Consider the following 16658-nt stretch of genomic DNA (forward strand, 5'->3'; position numbering starts at 1 on the left):
ACCTGCTGGAACATTTGGCCTCTGCAGTTCTTGAGATGCCACTAAAGGAAACATTGGGACTATCGGATCCCCACTGTGCTTTTCACTCCCTCAACTTGACAGTGACATTTCTGCTCCTATTTAACTGTCCAGAAGCAGTTGGTCACAAGGGCCACCCAACTCCAAGGGGGCTGAGAGGTATCCTACATGAAGGAATGGAGGAAAAGTGGCTATGGGTCAACACTAGTCAGGTCATGTACAATATCCATTGGACAAGCATTTATTGAGTACCTACTGCATGCTAAAAGTTGGGGCATGAGGACAGAGCAGAACATAATACAGGCTTGGACTTAAAAAAGACAAGAGAAGGAAGATGTGTATGTGTAACTATAGATGTGTAACAGATTGTGTTTTCCAAAGGGCCTCCTGTTATTCACACCTTTGTATATTTCCCTCCTGCACTGTCCCAGGCCTGGCCTGTGTGACCAGTAGCATAGGGAAGAAGTGATGCTATGTCACTTTTGAGATTAGGTTTAATAAGGCACTGCACCTTCCATCTTGGTTGCACTCTTTCTCTCTTGGAGGTCAGCTTTTATGTCAGAGCGCCCTTGCAGAGGCCCGTGTGTTAAGGAATGAAGGCCTCTTGCCGACACTTGTGTGCTTGAGCTTGGAGACAGGACCTCTAGCCCCATCCAGCCTTCACATGACTCACCCTCATGAGAGGTCCTGAGCTGGAACAACCCAATTCACAGATCCCTGACCCTAAAAAATGATATGAGTTAATGAACATTTGTGGTTTTAAGCTACTAGCTTTGGGGGTAATTTGTTATAAGGCGAGGGCTAACACAGATACGTCTACATACATAATACGTATGTGTATATAAAATAGAGTATGCCAAATGTCCTGGAGCTAGATCATTGAAAGCATACAGCTTGTGCCTGGCTCTGTCTAGGGATGCCTGGCCCTGGAACCTGGCCACCATGCAGTGAGGAAGTCCAAACTCGCCCACACAGAGAGGAGCTGAGGTCCCCAGTCGGTAATTGACCTCCACCACCGGACATGTGAGAACGAGCCTTCAGACGATTCAAGCCCCCAGCCTCCAAGCCTTCTAGCTGAGGCCCCAGACATTGTGGAGCGGACTCAAGCCGTCCCTTCTGTGCCTTGTCTGAATTCCTGATCCTTGGATATCTGAGCATAATAAATGGTCGTTTTATACTGCTGAGTTTTGGGGTAATTTGTTATGAGCCAAAGTACCGGGGACATTATAAATTAGGAGCTAAAGTTTGGGGAAATATTGCAGATACTTGTGAAGTTGAGCCACGTTTTACGTTGCCCTGCTGACTTTATCCCTCTGATGGCTTATTTCCTCAGTTCTTTGTTAGACCAGTGAAGCTCCATTGGCAAAGGAGATTATAATAGGGTGTTCACATCACCGCAGGGCATAGGGAGTCACCCCTTTCTTTTCCATGCTGGGATCATGGTGCAAGTTTAGATGTTAAATATTGGCTCTTCCATAAGTCACAGAACTTTTCTCAGTCTCAATTTCTTCATCTGTATCAAGCAAAAATCTATAATAGACATACAAAAGGGACCCACGATTCTTGCTCTTCTTATTGCAGAGTGTAATTGTGAGGCTGAATCAGATAACCTATTTATTCTCTCATTCCACAAAGATTCCTTGGAACGTCTCCCTGGGTTGGGCACTGTGTTAGCCCTGAAGCTATAGATCAGCGGCAGTTGGTTTCTGCTCAGCCACATGAGATGCTGGTGTGGAGGCGCAGGTTATACCATCCTTCTGAAGGTTGTCAGTTTCAACACTGAGGCATTGTGGGAATATCCAGAGTGTCTTGGGATAACTTCCGGAGATGCTCAGGGCCACATACCTCAGGGTCAAAACAAAACAAAACAAAACGCTAATTGCCATCATTATCCCTCTGGAAATGGCATTGTGGACGAGTTCTGTTATACTTAAGTAGAAATTTTTCTAAAGCTGCTTAAGTACACTGTCTGGTGGTATTTACTGTCTACGTTGTTGGTATTTAATATTTGAAAGTTTCATTTATTTTTGTCATCTCCCAGTATAAAAGCTGAAAATGCCAGCTGGTTGATTTCGTAGCTTCTCCAGACAGTTCAGGATCAAATATATGATTTAAGTTTGGTTAATTTGTGCTCCTGCCCCAGACTCAGAATCAGGAAATAGTGCGACACAGAAGCAGGGATGGCCACCAATCCGTTCTGGTGATAGGTGGGGCCCCATGGGGCATTGACATCATATGTGTGTGTGTGTGTGTGTGTGTGTGTGTGTGTGTGTGTGTGTGTGTGTGTGTGTGTAGCTCTGACATAGGAAGAGGTGTCAACAGGAATTTCTAGTGGCTGGAGTCAGTATACTATTCAAATATAGACATAGGAACAAATATAAATGGACTGAATATTCCACTTAAAAGACATGGATCGGCAAAGGTGGATAAACCCTTCTAGAAGACAGGATGCTAAAGATCAAAGAGTCAAGGAAATCAGTAGACTATGGGACCTTCCCGTTCTCCTTCCAGGGATGATTTTGGGCTGTTGTGCAGTGGCACAGTTGTCCTGAGTATTTGTGCCCAGTGTCTGTTCTGATTGGTTGGTACTGTTGCACTGAATATTCATGCCCAGTGTCAGTTCTGATGTGTTCGTGCACTTGTGTTGGGTATTTATGCCTGAAGATTTCTCTCCCAAATATCCATCTCAAAATTGCAAATTTAAAGTGTTCCCAATGGTGTGGTTTTTCAAAAAATTTTATGCGACTATATAAGCAATACATGTACACTGTAAAAAAAAAAGTTGTATTAGTGGACAGAGAGTAAAAATGTAAACTATCAAAAAAAAGTTATAAAATCAGAAATGAAAAAAATCAACCATCATATTAATGCTGAGGAGAACAATTTTTGTGTATTTATTTACATTTCTTGTCATATCAACATCAGAAATGGAATTATATTCTATATTTTCTATCACTGTTACTTATATTACTGAATTTCTTCTAAAATAGGGTTTGACCAACTTTTTCTGTGAAAGACCAGGTAGTAACTATTTTAGGCTTTGCAGGCTGTCTGGTCTCACAGCTACTCACCTCTATTCCTTCTTATAAAAGCAGCCATAGATATACCTAAACAAATGGGTATGGCTGTGTTCCAACAAAACTTGTATTTATGGACAGTGAAATTCAAATTTCATGTGATTTTCACATGTCACAAAGTGTTACTCTTGTTTTTATTTTTATTTTTTTGCGGTACGCGGGCCTCTCACTGTTGTGGCCTCTCCCGTTGCGGAGCACAGGCTCCGGACGCGCAGGCCCAGCGACCATGGCTCACGGGCCCAGCCGCTCCGCGGCATGTGAGATCCTCCCGGACCGGGGCACGAACCCATGTCCCCTGCATCGGCAGGCTGACTCTCAACCACTGCGCCACCAGGGAAGCCCTCTTGTTTTTATTTTTTCCAACTATTTTAAAATGTTTAACCCATTCTTGGCTTGTGTGCTATTTGTAGCAGGCTGGGTTTGGCTCTTCCACTACCATGTTTTGCTGACCTTTTTCTGCAACATTGTCACTAGTAGCTGCATAGTATTCTGTTGTGTAAGCCTATCCCAGAGCTTATTTCACCAATTTCTTATTTACCTTGTTTCCTATTTTTCACTGTTACAAACAATACTACAGTAAACAACCTTGTAATAAGTGTGTATGTACTTTTGGAATTTTTCCATAGGATAAATTCTCAGAAGTGGAGTTACTGTGGCACTGGGAAGGCATTAACTAAAAAGAATTAAGAAGATACACAGATACATATGCAAATAAGCATATGAAAAGGATGCTTAAGATCACATGTCATTAAGGAATTGCAAATTAAAATGATGAGATACAGCTACATACCATTAGAATTGCTAAAATCCATAACACTGATAACACCAGATGCTGAAGCGGATGTGGAACGACAGGAGCTCTCACTCATTGCTGGTGGGAATGCAAAATGTTACAGCCACTTGGGAAGATGGTTTGGCAGCTTCTTAGAAAGTTAAATGTAGGCTGACCATACAATCTGGTAATCGCACTCCTTGGTATTTACCCAAATGAACTGATAAACTGTCCACACAGAAACCTGCACGTGAATGTCTAGAGCAGCTTTATTCCTAGTCACCCCAAACTGGAAGCAGCCAAGATGTCCTTCAATAGATGAATAGGCAAGCAAACTGTGATATGTTTATACAATGGAATAGTGGTCAGTGATAAAAAAAATAAGCTGTGAGGCTACAGAAAGACGTGGAGGAACTTTAAATGCATATTGCCAAGGAGAAAAGCCAATCTGAAAAGACTGTATGCTGTGTGATTCCAACCATATCACATTCTGGAAAAGACAAAACTGAGAGACAGTAAAAAGATCAGTGGTTGCCAGTAGTTCAGAGATGAAAAGGAGGGAGGAGGGATGAGTAGATGGAACAGAGGGGATTTTTAGGGCAGTAGAACTATGCTGTATGATACTATAATGGTAGACACAGAACATCATGCATTTGTCAAAACCTGTAAAATTACACAACACAGAGAATGAACCCTAATGTAAACTATGTATTGATATTGGTTCTTAACAATGTATTGATATTGGTTCATCGGTTGTAACAAACGTACCACATTAATGCAAGATGTCAATGATGGGGAAACTGGGGGGTGGGAGGGGAAGGAGAGAGGGTATATGGGAACTGTCTCTGTACTTCCTGCTCAATTCTGTAACCATAAAACTGCTCTGAAAAATAAAGTCTATAAATTAAAATAATTTTATTATAAAATTAATTTATGCAGACAAAGTAATATACACTGTCCTTAAAAGTCTTAAAGAACACAGAAATATAAACTTAGAAAATGAAACCACCACCACCTCCTCCACAGGTACCCACGTTTAACAATTAGGCGCATATCTGTTCAGATTTTTCTCTACGTGTAAGCGTATGCATATATTTTTCCCTGTAAGATAGAACCATATTATATATTTCGTATTGTACTTTGCTTTTACTAAAACCTAACTATATATTGTAACCATTTTCTCATGACAGCACATATAGATCTGCTTTAACTGTACATTAGTCCACCGCGTAGTTCCATCGTAATGCGTCTTCCCGATTCCTTATTGTTGAGCATTGAGTATTGAACAAAGTTTTTTTGCTTGTTTGTTTGTTTTTATTACAAACTATGTTTCGGTGAAAGTCCTTGTGCGTCTGTCTTGGGATTTGCTGTTACTAGTCTCTAAATTGCCATCCTGGAAGTTTGTTTAAATTTACACTTGCAGTTTAGGTGCCAGTTTCCCATCATCCTTGCCAACCCTGGGTGTTATTTTTTTAAATCTTAGCAATGGTCTTTTTATTCAGTGAGCATAAATTGTGGTGATAAAATTAGACTTTCTTCGTATGCTACCTGAATAATTTCCACCTGGCCATGCAGAAGACTTAGGTGTTTTTCATATTTCTGGGGTCTAATCACCCTCCCCTGACCTTCCATGTTTTTCAGCTACGACAGTGGCCAGACTCATATACAAAGAAGTTTGAGTACAGAATCTACCCCATCACATTTTCGGTTGGAAACCCTCAGGAATGGAAGAAATTATTCAAACCGTGTGCTGCCCAGAGACTCTTTCTTCCGGTAGGAACACCTGCTTTTAATAAGATGCTGCTTGGGAGAGAATTGCTCTTGGAAACATCATGGAATTAACTAGGGTGTGTTTAGAGACATTTTAATTACAGTGGAAAATATGTTCCTCTTGGTTTCTGTAGTTGATGCTCTGAGTCTTCCGGGTGTAGAGAGAGGGTCCCTGTGGTTGAGAAATTGTCTTTCCCAAAGATTGAGGGACTGAGAGCATCCCAAGCATGTCTTGGATTATGGGTCTTTGTGACTATGGAGGCACCAGTTACTAACTGTGTGGACCTCACTAAACCTCTTAACTTCTCTAAGCCTCACTTTCCTCCATAAGCTTGGCACCTAGTTGGTGCTCAATAAGTGTTATTCTAGATTATTATTATTTCTCTTATAATAATAACTATTTCTAGATGTAGCTATGCTAGGGGATAATTCAGAGAAGGTCCAGAGTTCTGGTTCACCTTTTCCATTTTGAATTTTCACATTGAATGTTTTTGTTTCCTCCTTTAAAATTCTAAATAGAAAAATCACCGAAGATATTCCAAAACTGAGAATATCACTGAACAAAGATGGCAGCTTTGAATTGTGAACTGTAACCTTGACATTTGTGAAGGTCATGCCTTCAGTAAACACTTATTGAGCGCCCATTAGGTGCGAAGCCCTGGCTTAGTGATGGCGATATGGTGGCGAGCAAGACAGTTGTGGTCTTTTTTTTTTTTATTGGAGTAGAGTTGATTTACAATGTTGTGTTACTTTCCGCTGTACAGCAAAGTGAGTCAGTTATACATATACATATATCCACTTTTTTTTTAGTTTCTTTTCCCATGTAGGTCATTATAGAATATTGAGTAGAGTTCCCTGTGCTACACAGTAGGTCCTTATTAGTTATCTATTGGTCTTGCCTCCTTGGAGTTTGAGTCTAGCAAGGCATTGAACAGGTAATTAGAAATGTGATCCATGCTGAGGTGGAGAACAGAGTCTCATGGATGTATGTAACATGGGGTTCCACTCTGGTCTCGGGGATGTCTAGAAGGTTCTCTCGAGGAATGGCTTTTATGCTGAGACGTGAAAGAAGGAGTAGTAGGGGGTCACTGAGAGACTAGGGTGGGTAATGAGAGAAAAGAGTTCCAGGCAAATGGAATAGTAGGTACAAAGGGGCCCTACTGCAAAAGTGGACAGGAACACGTTTGAGAAGATAGAGGGTCCAGTAACCAGAAGATAGAGCACGGTACGATAGAAGAGGTCGGCAGGGGCTGGAGCTTACAGGCTCTGTAAGCCATGTTGGAGTGTCTGGTCTTTGCGTTAAGGGCAGTGAGACGCCATTGAACAATTCTTAGCACGAAAGTGAGATGATCTGACTTGGGTAATACAGAGGACTCACCGGTTCGTTGCAGTGTGGACAGTGGAATTGCTGAGGTCAATTAATACTGACTTCGGCTATGACAGTTGCCTTAGAGATGGATGCAGACCGTGCCTGAGGAATAGAATTACCAGTCCCCGTGACTGGCTGGCTGTGGGAGTTGAAGGGGAGAGGAGGTGATAAAGATCTCACCCAGGTGTCTGACCTGAACAGCTATGAAGGTTGATCTGTTTGACATTGCCAGTATTCAGCTACTTATGACCTTCAAAACAGGCAATTTCTTATAGTTCAGCCTACAAAATGGGTGGCAGTGCTATTTAGAGATGGAAAAGGCTAAAGAAAGACCATTATTTGTAAGGCAGAAGATGAGTTTAATTTGGGTCATATTTTGATTTCGAGGTGCCTGGGAAACACCCACACAGGGAGGTCTTACCATCTGTTGGTCTGAAATCCCAAATGGCAAATGGCAGTTTTAGCATTTCCTGTGCAGAAACTGTGAAAAAAACAAGGCCTGGCTGTACTCTTGGGGCTGATTTGCTGCACAAGCCCACTCACTACTAAATGACTTATTTTTCACATGCCACAGCCTTTTATACAGGTTGTGAGGTGGGATTCATTGCATTAAAATGGGAGTAAGAAAAGACTGCCCCAAATCAGAACCAACATCTCCAGATTGGTGAAATGAAAAGTAACTACTATTTGAGAAGACGAGAGAAAATCTCAGGCTTCTGCTTCTTATCTCTGTCTTAGGGGAAAAAATATTAGAAATCCCAAGTTATTTTTGGAAAATTGTCTCCCCAACGTATGCAAAAAAATAGTAGCAACCCAGTAGAACACATTTGAATCTTCCCTGACCTTGAATTGTGACTTGATTGCCACTACTAGAAAAACAGACCCACCACATGATGGTTTTCATTCATTCCCAGCTAAACAAGTCTATTCCATTCTGAATGACAAATGAGTGCTGACATTCCTTATCTGCTTTTGATAATGGAAATTAGCCCTCCTTAAAAATAATAAAGACAGATTGCAGTTGACAGGACATTTACCTTCCCTGAGTTGTATATCATAACAGAAGATTATAAACATAGAGTTTCTGGACATCAGTGAGATATATTGATCCTCAGGGTAATTTGAAATAAAGTCTAGGTGATGTTCTCCTTGAAATTCGTCTCTGTAAAACCAGACCCGTGTGCTGCTGAGGCACTGCAGAGGAGATGGAGATTCTAAAATGCAGGGACTTCCCTGGGGGCACAGTGGTGAAGACTCCGTGCTCCCAACGCAGGGGGCCCAGATCTGATCCCTGGTCAGGGAACTAGATCCCACATGCATGCCGCAACTAAGAGTTCACATGCCACAACTAAGGAGTCCGCGAGCTGCAACTAAGACCCAGTGCAACCAAATAAATAAAATAAAATAAAATGCAAACATTCTAGCCCTGGTCAGTCGGTTGACTGAGAATCACAGTCTTATCTCTTTTCTTTCTTTTTTAAAATTTTTAAATTTTTTTTATTTTTAATTTTTATTTATTTTTGTTTTTGGCTGCATTGAGTCTGCTGCTGCGCGGGCTTTCTCTAGTTGCAGGGAGCAGGGGCTACTCTTCGTTGCAGTATGCAGGCTTCTCATTGTGGTGGCTTTTCTTGCTGCGGATCAGGGGCTCTAGGTGCACGGGCTTCAGTAGTTGTGGCTCGCGGACTTTAGAGCGCAGGCTCAGTAGTTGTGGCGCACGGGCTTAGTTGCTCCACGGCATGTGGGATCTTCCCGGACTAGGGCTCAAACCCACGTCCCCTGCATCGGCAGGCGGATTCTTAACCACTGCAGCACCAGGGAAACCCTTACCTCTTTTCTGAGGGAGTGTCATCTACCACAAACCTGTAGATGAAACCCTTTCTCAGGTAAGATTTTACTAATCAGAGCATGTGTCTTTGCAACTCAAGACTGTTAGATTCTCAAGTACAATTAGTGGAATTCAGATCCCACCAATTCAGGATTTATGAAGTCCTAAATCAGTGGATGCTTACTTTTCTATTTCTGTGAATGGTGGATCTAAGGACCATTATTAGTGCAAAGTAAACAGCAGATGACTTGATTAAGCTCCCTAGACTGCATTCTGCTTTCAGGTAATTCAGAAGCTCAAAGTATTTAAAACAATATGCCAATCACAAATAAATCAAACCTGTCAATTAAAACTGACCTTGGAGGACTTTTCCCTTTTTCCTTAGTGAAGGCCAGAAGCCTTTATTCTATAAGAATAAGTGAGTTTTGTGAATTCACATCACCTTTTCCTCATTTAATAGGAATTGGTGAGATTGCATAATGGATCTCTACATTTTGTTACACACTGTGCCTGTTTGATTATAAAGACCTGTCTTCTCAATAATGTGCTCCTCTGGAGATCCTAGAGATATTTAAAATATGACAAGAAATCACTGGATTGCAGAATCTACAGAGACTTTATTGGCAAGCGGTACCAAACATGGTAATATGAGGTAGGTTAAGGCACTTTCCAGTCATCCTCCAGAGGAAGACTTTTTTGACCAAGTTTTGTAAGTTCCAGGATTATAATAATGTCTGATGCCGTTGCTCATAAAACTTGTCATAAGTATCCACATTCAAGGAAGGAGTTAGGGAAGAATATTATCAAGAGAGATTGGATAAAATTGCTCACAGTCTTGAACTATAAATACATCCTGAGAATTTCTAACTCTTATGTTTCCAACAAACTTGTCCCATGCTTTAATATGTCAAAGTAGTAATATCCCAAATCAGCAAAAATCTTAATTACCTAGATTTTCTATATCACATCAAGGGCAACAACATAAGTCTTCCCTCTTTCTACTTCTAATTTGTTAAAGAGGTCTTTATCTGGTTCAAATATTTGGAAAACTGTATGCTTACCAGAAATGTTCTAATAAGTTTGCCATAGACCGATGGAAAAGAGAGGTTTACCTGACTTATTAGACCTTTCTATAATTAAAGTTAGGCTTCTGTATTATTATTAATATTATGCCTCAGAATTAGCAATTAACATTGAGACTTCCTTGGAAACAACCCTTTGGGTAGCAACAAATATTGACAGGCGAATAGGAACGTATTAAAAATGCTTATTAAGAGGAACATCAGTTAGAATCATCATAAATGATGTCTATCTATTTCTTCAAGTACTCAGAGGCCATAAATTATCAGGATGAGATTAACTACCTAAATATCACATGAAAATGACCCTAGATACTAATTTTGTTGAACAAGCTTTCCACAGTACTTATCGTTTACTCACACATTATTAAAAGTTTGACATTCAGGGTATTAGTTACAACTCTTGGTTACATGTGAGAGGAACTCCATTGCAACTAGCTAAGCAAAGAAGGCAATTTATTCACTTATCTGACTGTGGAGTCCAGATCAGAGGGCTCCTCTCAAGCACAGCTAGATCCAAAGGCTCCTATAATGTCACCAGGTCTGTGTCTGTCTCTCTCCCTGTCCCTTGCAGGGCTCGCTCTGTGAGAATGATGACTGCTTGAAGCAGCCTGAGAGACAAATTCTAACGCTTAGCTACTGCAGCAGAACAAGAGCCTGGCAGGGTGGTGACATCTGAAATGGTGGCATGAGAGCTCTGGAAACTGTTCCCCAGTGAAACAAGCATAACTGTGAACATTGTTTTTAAAACAACTATCTAGAGTCTTTGGAAATTGTCCTAAGGACCTAAGCACAGTAAGAAACAGATTTCTTACTCAAGAAAATCTACTAAAACTTAATAAGGAAGAGCAAGAGTCTGTGACACTTGAATCATGACCCACTCCCTCCCTCTCCCCTTCTAGCTCTGCGTGGTGGAAACCCAACTCTAGACAATTCAGTCAAGAACACAGGGATCCTCCCAGCTCCCAGTTGAGGGCTATGGTATTTCCTTGGGAGGGGCAGGTCATCAGCATTTCTCCTCTCTACCAGCTATATCTTACAGAACTTAAATTTCAGGTAAGTATGTCCAAGGGTTCAGAGGCTCTGTTCATTAAGAGAAAGCTTCATGAGAGCAACAAGCTAAACGATAGGCTAGTTAGTTTACAAGGGAGACCCAGGGAAAGAGACAAATAAAAACTGCACTCCTGGTGTCAGAACAAAGTTTAAATACCAACTTCAAAAACTATCCCTGCAAATGGGCCAGAATTTAATGGATCATACTGCAGCATCAACTTGTGCTCAGGCCGTTGTCAAAAACAGTGGAGCAGGGCTTCCCTCCCTGGTGGCGCAGTGGTTGAGAGTCCGCCTGCCGATGCAGGGGACACGGGTTCGTGCCCCGGTCCGGGAGGATCCCACATGCCGCGGAGCGGCTGGGCCCGTGAGCCATGGCTTCTGGGCCTGCGTGTCCGGAGCCTGTGCTCCGCAACAGGAGAGACCGCGGCAGTGAGAGGCCCGCGTACCGCAAAAAAACAAAAAAAACAGTAGAGCAATCGGCTGGCAGTTAGTGAAGGCTGATAGCTGGGTGTAATACCAGCAGGGATGCACAGCCTAAGAGGATGATTAGAAGAAGCGTCCATCAGAGAGAGCCCTGATAAAACCACTGTCATCCTCGGTGACTGTGGACATGCACAAGGCTGCACCCACTGAGGAAAATCATCATAGGTTTCACACAGTGGATAAAGTGGGCTTCACTGAAATAGCCCAGTCAAGATACTAGACAAATAAACAAGCAAACAACATGAACAAGCCCTGTATGTTGAGTTGGGGCGTGCGGTGGGCAGGGGAGAGTTATCCAGAATTGCTAAAACATCCTAAAATGCATTATCATGCTAAAATATATTAACATGCTAAAAATATGCTCTAACTTTTTTTCAGCAAAAAAATATGAGGCAGGCAAATAAACAGGAAAGTGTGATTCATTCACAGGGAAAAATGCAGGCAGCAGAAGCTGCCTGGTGAGAGGACCCAGCTGTCAGATTTAGTAGGAAAAGACTTCAAAACAGCCATTGTAAATATATTCAGGCACCAAAAGGAACCTGTGCTTAAAGAAGTAAAGTAAGATGTGATGACAATGTTTCATAAAATTGAGACTATCAATAAAGAAATTTAAATTATTTTTTTAAAAAAAGAGCCACATGGAAGTTGTGGAGTTGAAAGGTGAAATAACTGAAGTGAAAAAAATCATTAGAGGGGCTCACTATTGATTTGAACTTAAAGGAGAAAGAATCAGTAAACTTGAAGATAACCGGTAAAGATTATACAATCTGAAGAACAGAGAAAAATAACAAATAAAATTGAACAGAGACTCAGAGATGTGAAACACCATCAGATCCACCAGGACATGTATGATGAGAGCACCAGAAGGAGGAGAGAGAGAAAGGAATAGAGAAAAAAATTTTTTTTGAAGAAATAATGGTTGAAAGCTTGCAAATTTGATGAAAAACAATCTACACATCAGAAATCAATTAACTTCAAGTAAGATAAACTCAAAGAGATCCACACACAGATAAATCATAGTAAACGTCCTGAAAGGCAAAGACAAAATCTTATAAGCAGCAAGAGAAAAATAACTTGTCACATGTAAGGGAACTCCAATGAGATTATATGCTGACTTCTCATTAGAAACTATGGATGCCATAAGGCAATGAGATAACATTATCTGAAGTGCCAAAAAGTAGGGGGAACTGTCAACCAAAAACCTTATATCCAGCAAAATGATTTTTAAAATGAAGGTGAAATAAAGTCGCTCCCAGATAAACAAAATCTGAGATAATTCATTTACAGCAGAACCACAAGAATAAAGGAAGTTCTTCAGGCTGAAAGCAAGTGACTCCAGGCAGTGATTCAAAACTCACAATAAAAAAAAAAAAAAAAAGAGCACCAATAAAGGCATTAATGCAAAAGACAATATAAGTGAGTATTTTTTACCCTTTATTCTCTGGATTGATTTTAAAAACAATTGTATAAAACATTATGTATATAATAATCATGTGTTGAGCCTGTACCATAGAAATGTAATATAAATATAAATATATATATATATATATATATATATATATATATATATATATATATATAATAGCACAAAGGAGGTTGGAATGGAGGAAAAATTGTATGGAATAAGAAAATGACACCAGATAGTAACTTGAATCCACAGGAACAAATGAAGAAAATTAAAAATGGCATATGAAAAAGTTAATATAACAAACTCCATAAATATATACTTGCTCTTCTTCCTCTCTCAGCTTCTTTAAACACATAAAATTGTAAGAAGTAGCAATTATACTGTTGGGTTTGTATCAGTATAGATGTACTATGTACAGCAATGTCATAAAATGGAGAAGAGGGAATAGAATTATATATGACTAACATTTGTGTATCTCACTGGAATGAAGTTAGTATAAATCTGAAGTGTATTCTGATAAGATATATATGTTAATCTCTAGGGCAACCGCCAAGGAAATACCTCAAAAAATATGGTGAAAAAATGTATTAAAATGCTATGTTAGCAAATACTCAGTGCAGAAGAAAGCAGTTAAAAGAAGACTACAGGAATAAAAAAGACATGCGATATTGAAAACAAAAATTAAAATAGCAGACATAAGCTCAACTGTATCTATAATAACATTAAATAAGAATGGGTAAAATTCCAACCAAAAGAAAGAAATTGCCAGAGATAGATGGTAAAGAATACAATCCAACTGTGTGCTGTTTACAGGAGACACACCTTAGATTCAAAATACAAATAGGTTGGAAGCAAAAGGATGGAAAAAGATATGTCAATCAAACAGCAACCACAAGAAAGCTGTAGTGGCTATACTAGTATCAGATAAAATCGAATATAATATGTAACATTATTAGAGAAAACCAGAAACATTTTATAATGATGAATGTGTTAGTCCACAAAGAAAATATAACGGTTGTAAACATCCATGCACCTAACAACAGAGCCCCCAAAATACTTGAAGCAAAAGCTGACAGAATTAGAGGGAGAAATAGGTAATCCACCAGTAAGAGTAGGAGATTTCAGTGGCTCACGTTCAATAATGGATTAAGCAGTAGTCAGAACATTGACAAGAGAATAGAAGACTTGAACAACATTATAAACCAGCTGGACCAACAGACATCTCTAGAACAGTCCACCCAACACCAGCAGAACACACATCCATCTGAGTGCATATGGAGCGTTCTCCAAGATAGACCATGTGTTAGGCCATATAAAAGCCTCAGTAAACTTGCAGAAACTGACAAGCTAATCCTAAAATTTATATGGAAATTCAAGGATCTTTGAAGTCAATAAGCCTCTAGCGAAGTTATAAATAAAAGAAATGACACAAATTACTCATATCAGAAATGAAAAAGGGGCATTACTACAGATTCTTTCTAATGGACATTAAAAGTACAATTAAAAAAATACTATGAACAACTCTTATGACCACAAATTTAATAACCTAAATGAAATGGACCAATTCCTTGAAAGACGCAATCTGTCAAAACTCACCCAAGAGGAAACAGATGTTCTTAATAGGCCTATATCTATTAAAGAAATTGAATCCATAATTAATAACCTTCCGAATAGAAAGCACCATGCCCAGATGGGTTTGCTGGTGAATTCTACCAAACATTTAAGAAAGATGTTATACCAGTTCATAGAAATAGAACCTTAAATAGATCAATGGAACAGGATAGAGAGTCCAGAAATAGACCCCCATAAATACAGTCAATTGATCTTTGACAGAGGTGCAAAGGCAATACAATAGAGCAAAGATAGTCTCTTCAACAAATGGTGCTGGAACAACTGGACGACCACATACAAAATAATGAATATAGACACACACCTTACACACTACAAAAATTAATTCAAAATGGATCATGTAAATGTAAAATGCAAAACTATAAAACTCTTACAAGATAGCATAGGAGAAAACCTAAATGACCTTGGGTATGGTGATGTCTTTTTGACAACAGTAAGGACACAATCCATGAAGGAAAAAATTGATAAACTAGACTTCATTACAATTCAAAACTTCTGCTCTGTGAAAGACAATATCAAGAGAATGAGAAGACAAGCTACAGACTGGGTCAAAATATTTGCAAAAGACACACCTGATAAAGGACTGTTACCTAAAGTACACAAAGAAGTCTTAAAACTCAACAACAAGAGTATAAATAACCTGATTTTAAAATGGGTGAAAGACCTTAACAGACGCCTCATCAAAGAAGATATACAGGTGGCAGATAAGTATATGAAAATGTGCTCTGCATCATATGTCATCAGAGAAATGCAAAGTAAAACAACAGTGAGATACCACTGCATACTTATCAGAATGACCCAAATCTGGAATACTGACAACACCAAATGCTATCAAGGATGTGGACCAACAGGCATTGTCATACATTGCTGGTGGCAATGCAAAATGGTACAGCCTCTTTGGAAGACAGTGTGGCAGTTTCTAACAAAACTAAATCTATGCTTACCATATGAGCCAGCAGTAGTGCTCACTGGTATTTACCCAAAGGAGCTGAAAACTTATGTCTACCTGCACTTGGATCTTTATAGCAGCTTTATTTATAATTGTAAAAACTTGGAAGCAACCAAGATATCCCTCATGAGGTAAATGGATAAATAAACTGTGGTGCATGCAGACAGTGGAATATTATTCAGTGCTAAAATGAAATGAGCCGGCAAACCATAAAAAGTCACGGAGGAATCTTAAATGCATGTTACTAACTGAAAGAAGCCAATTTGAAAAGGCCAAATACTATATGATTCCAACTATATGACATTGTGGAAAAGGCAAACCTATGGAGACAGTAAACAGTGTTTGCCTGGGGTTTGGAGAGGGGGAATGGATGAATATGTGGTGCCCAAAAGATTTTTAAGGCAGTGATAATATGCTGTATGATATTATAATGATGAATATATGTCATTATACCTTTGTCCAAACCCATAAAACGTATAACACCAAGAGTGAACCCTAATGTAAACTATGGACTTTGGGTGATTATGATGAGTCACTATAGGTTCATCCCTAGTAACAAATATACCACTCTGGTGAGTGACGTTGATAATAGGGGAGCCTATGCTTGTGTGGAGGCAGGGCATGTATGGGAAATCTCTGTACCTTCCTCTGAATTTTGTTGTGAACCTAAAACTGCTAAATATATATATATATATATAAAGTTTTTTTAAAAATTCAAGACACCCAAAATATCCAAAACAATCTTGAAAAAGAAGAACAACCTTGGAAGACTCTCACTTCCTGATTTCAAAATTTACAACAAAAGTACAGTAACTATGCCAGTGTAGTACTGGCATAAAGGTAGAGGTATAGATCAGTGGAAGAGATTTGAGAGTCCAGAAATAAACCCTCATATTCACAGTCCATTTATTTTAGACGAAGGTTCCCAGGCAATTCAGTTGGGGAAAGAGTAATCTTTTCAACAGATGGTGTTGGAAGAACTGGATATCCACATTCAAAAGAATGAAGTTATATTCTGTACCTTATACTATACGTAAAATTTAATTCAAATGGATCAAAGACCTAATATAAGAGCTGAAAATATAAAAGTCTTAGAAGAAAATATAGGAGTAAATCTTCAAGACCTTGGATTAGACAGTGGTTTCTTAGATGTGATACCAAAAGCACAAGCAACAAAAGAAAAACTAGATAACTTGGACTACATCAAAATTGAAAACTTTTGTGCT

General features: G+C 39.4%; 1 protein-coding gene across 1 annotated transcript in view; it reads left to right on the forward strand.

The window, feature by feature from the left end:
* GXYLT2 (glucoside xylosyltransferase 2) overlaps positions 1–16658 on the forward strand; it is a gene marked incomplete at its 5' end in the record, with an annotated part of 81712 nt that overhangs the window by 22891 nt on the left and 42163 nt on the right. Inside the window, one exon of the mRNA XM_082664006.1 lies at positions 5509–5640. Within this exon, the coding sequence (XP_082520132.1) occupies positions 5509–5640 (132 nt within the window). The remainder of the gene's footprint in view (positions 1–5508; positions 5641–16658) is intronic.

Source organism: Grampus griseus (genome assembly GCF_964374135.1).
Source record: "Grampus griseus genome assembly, chromosome: 10".
Classification (NCBI taxonomy): domain Eukaryota; kingdom Metazoa; phylum Chordata; class Mammalia; order Artiodactyla; family Delphinidae; genus Grampus; species Grampus griseus.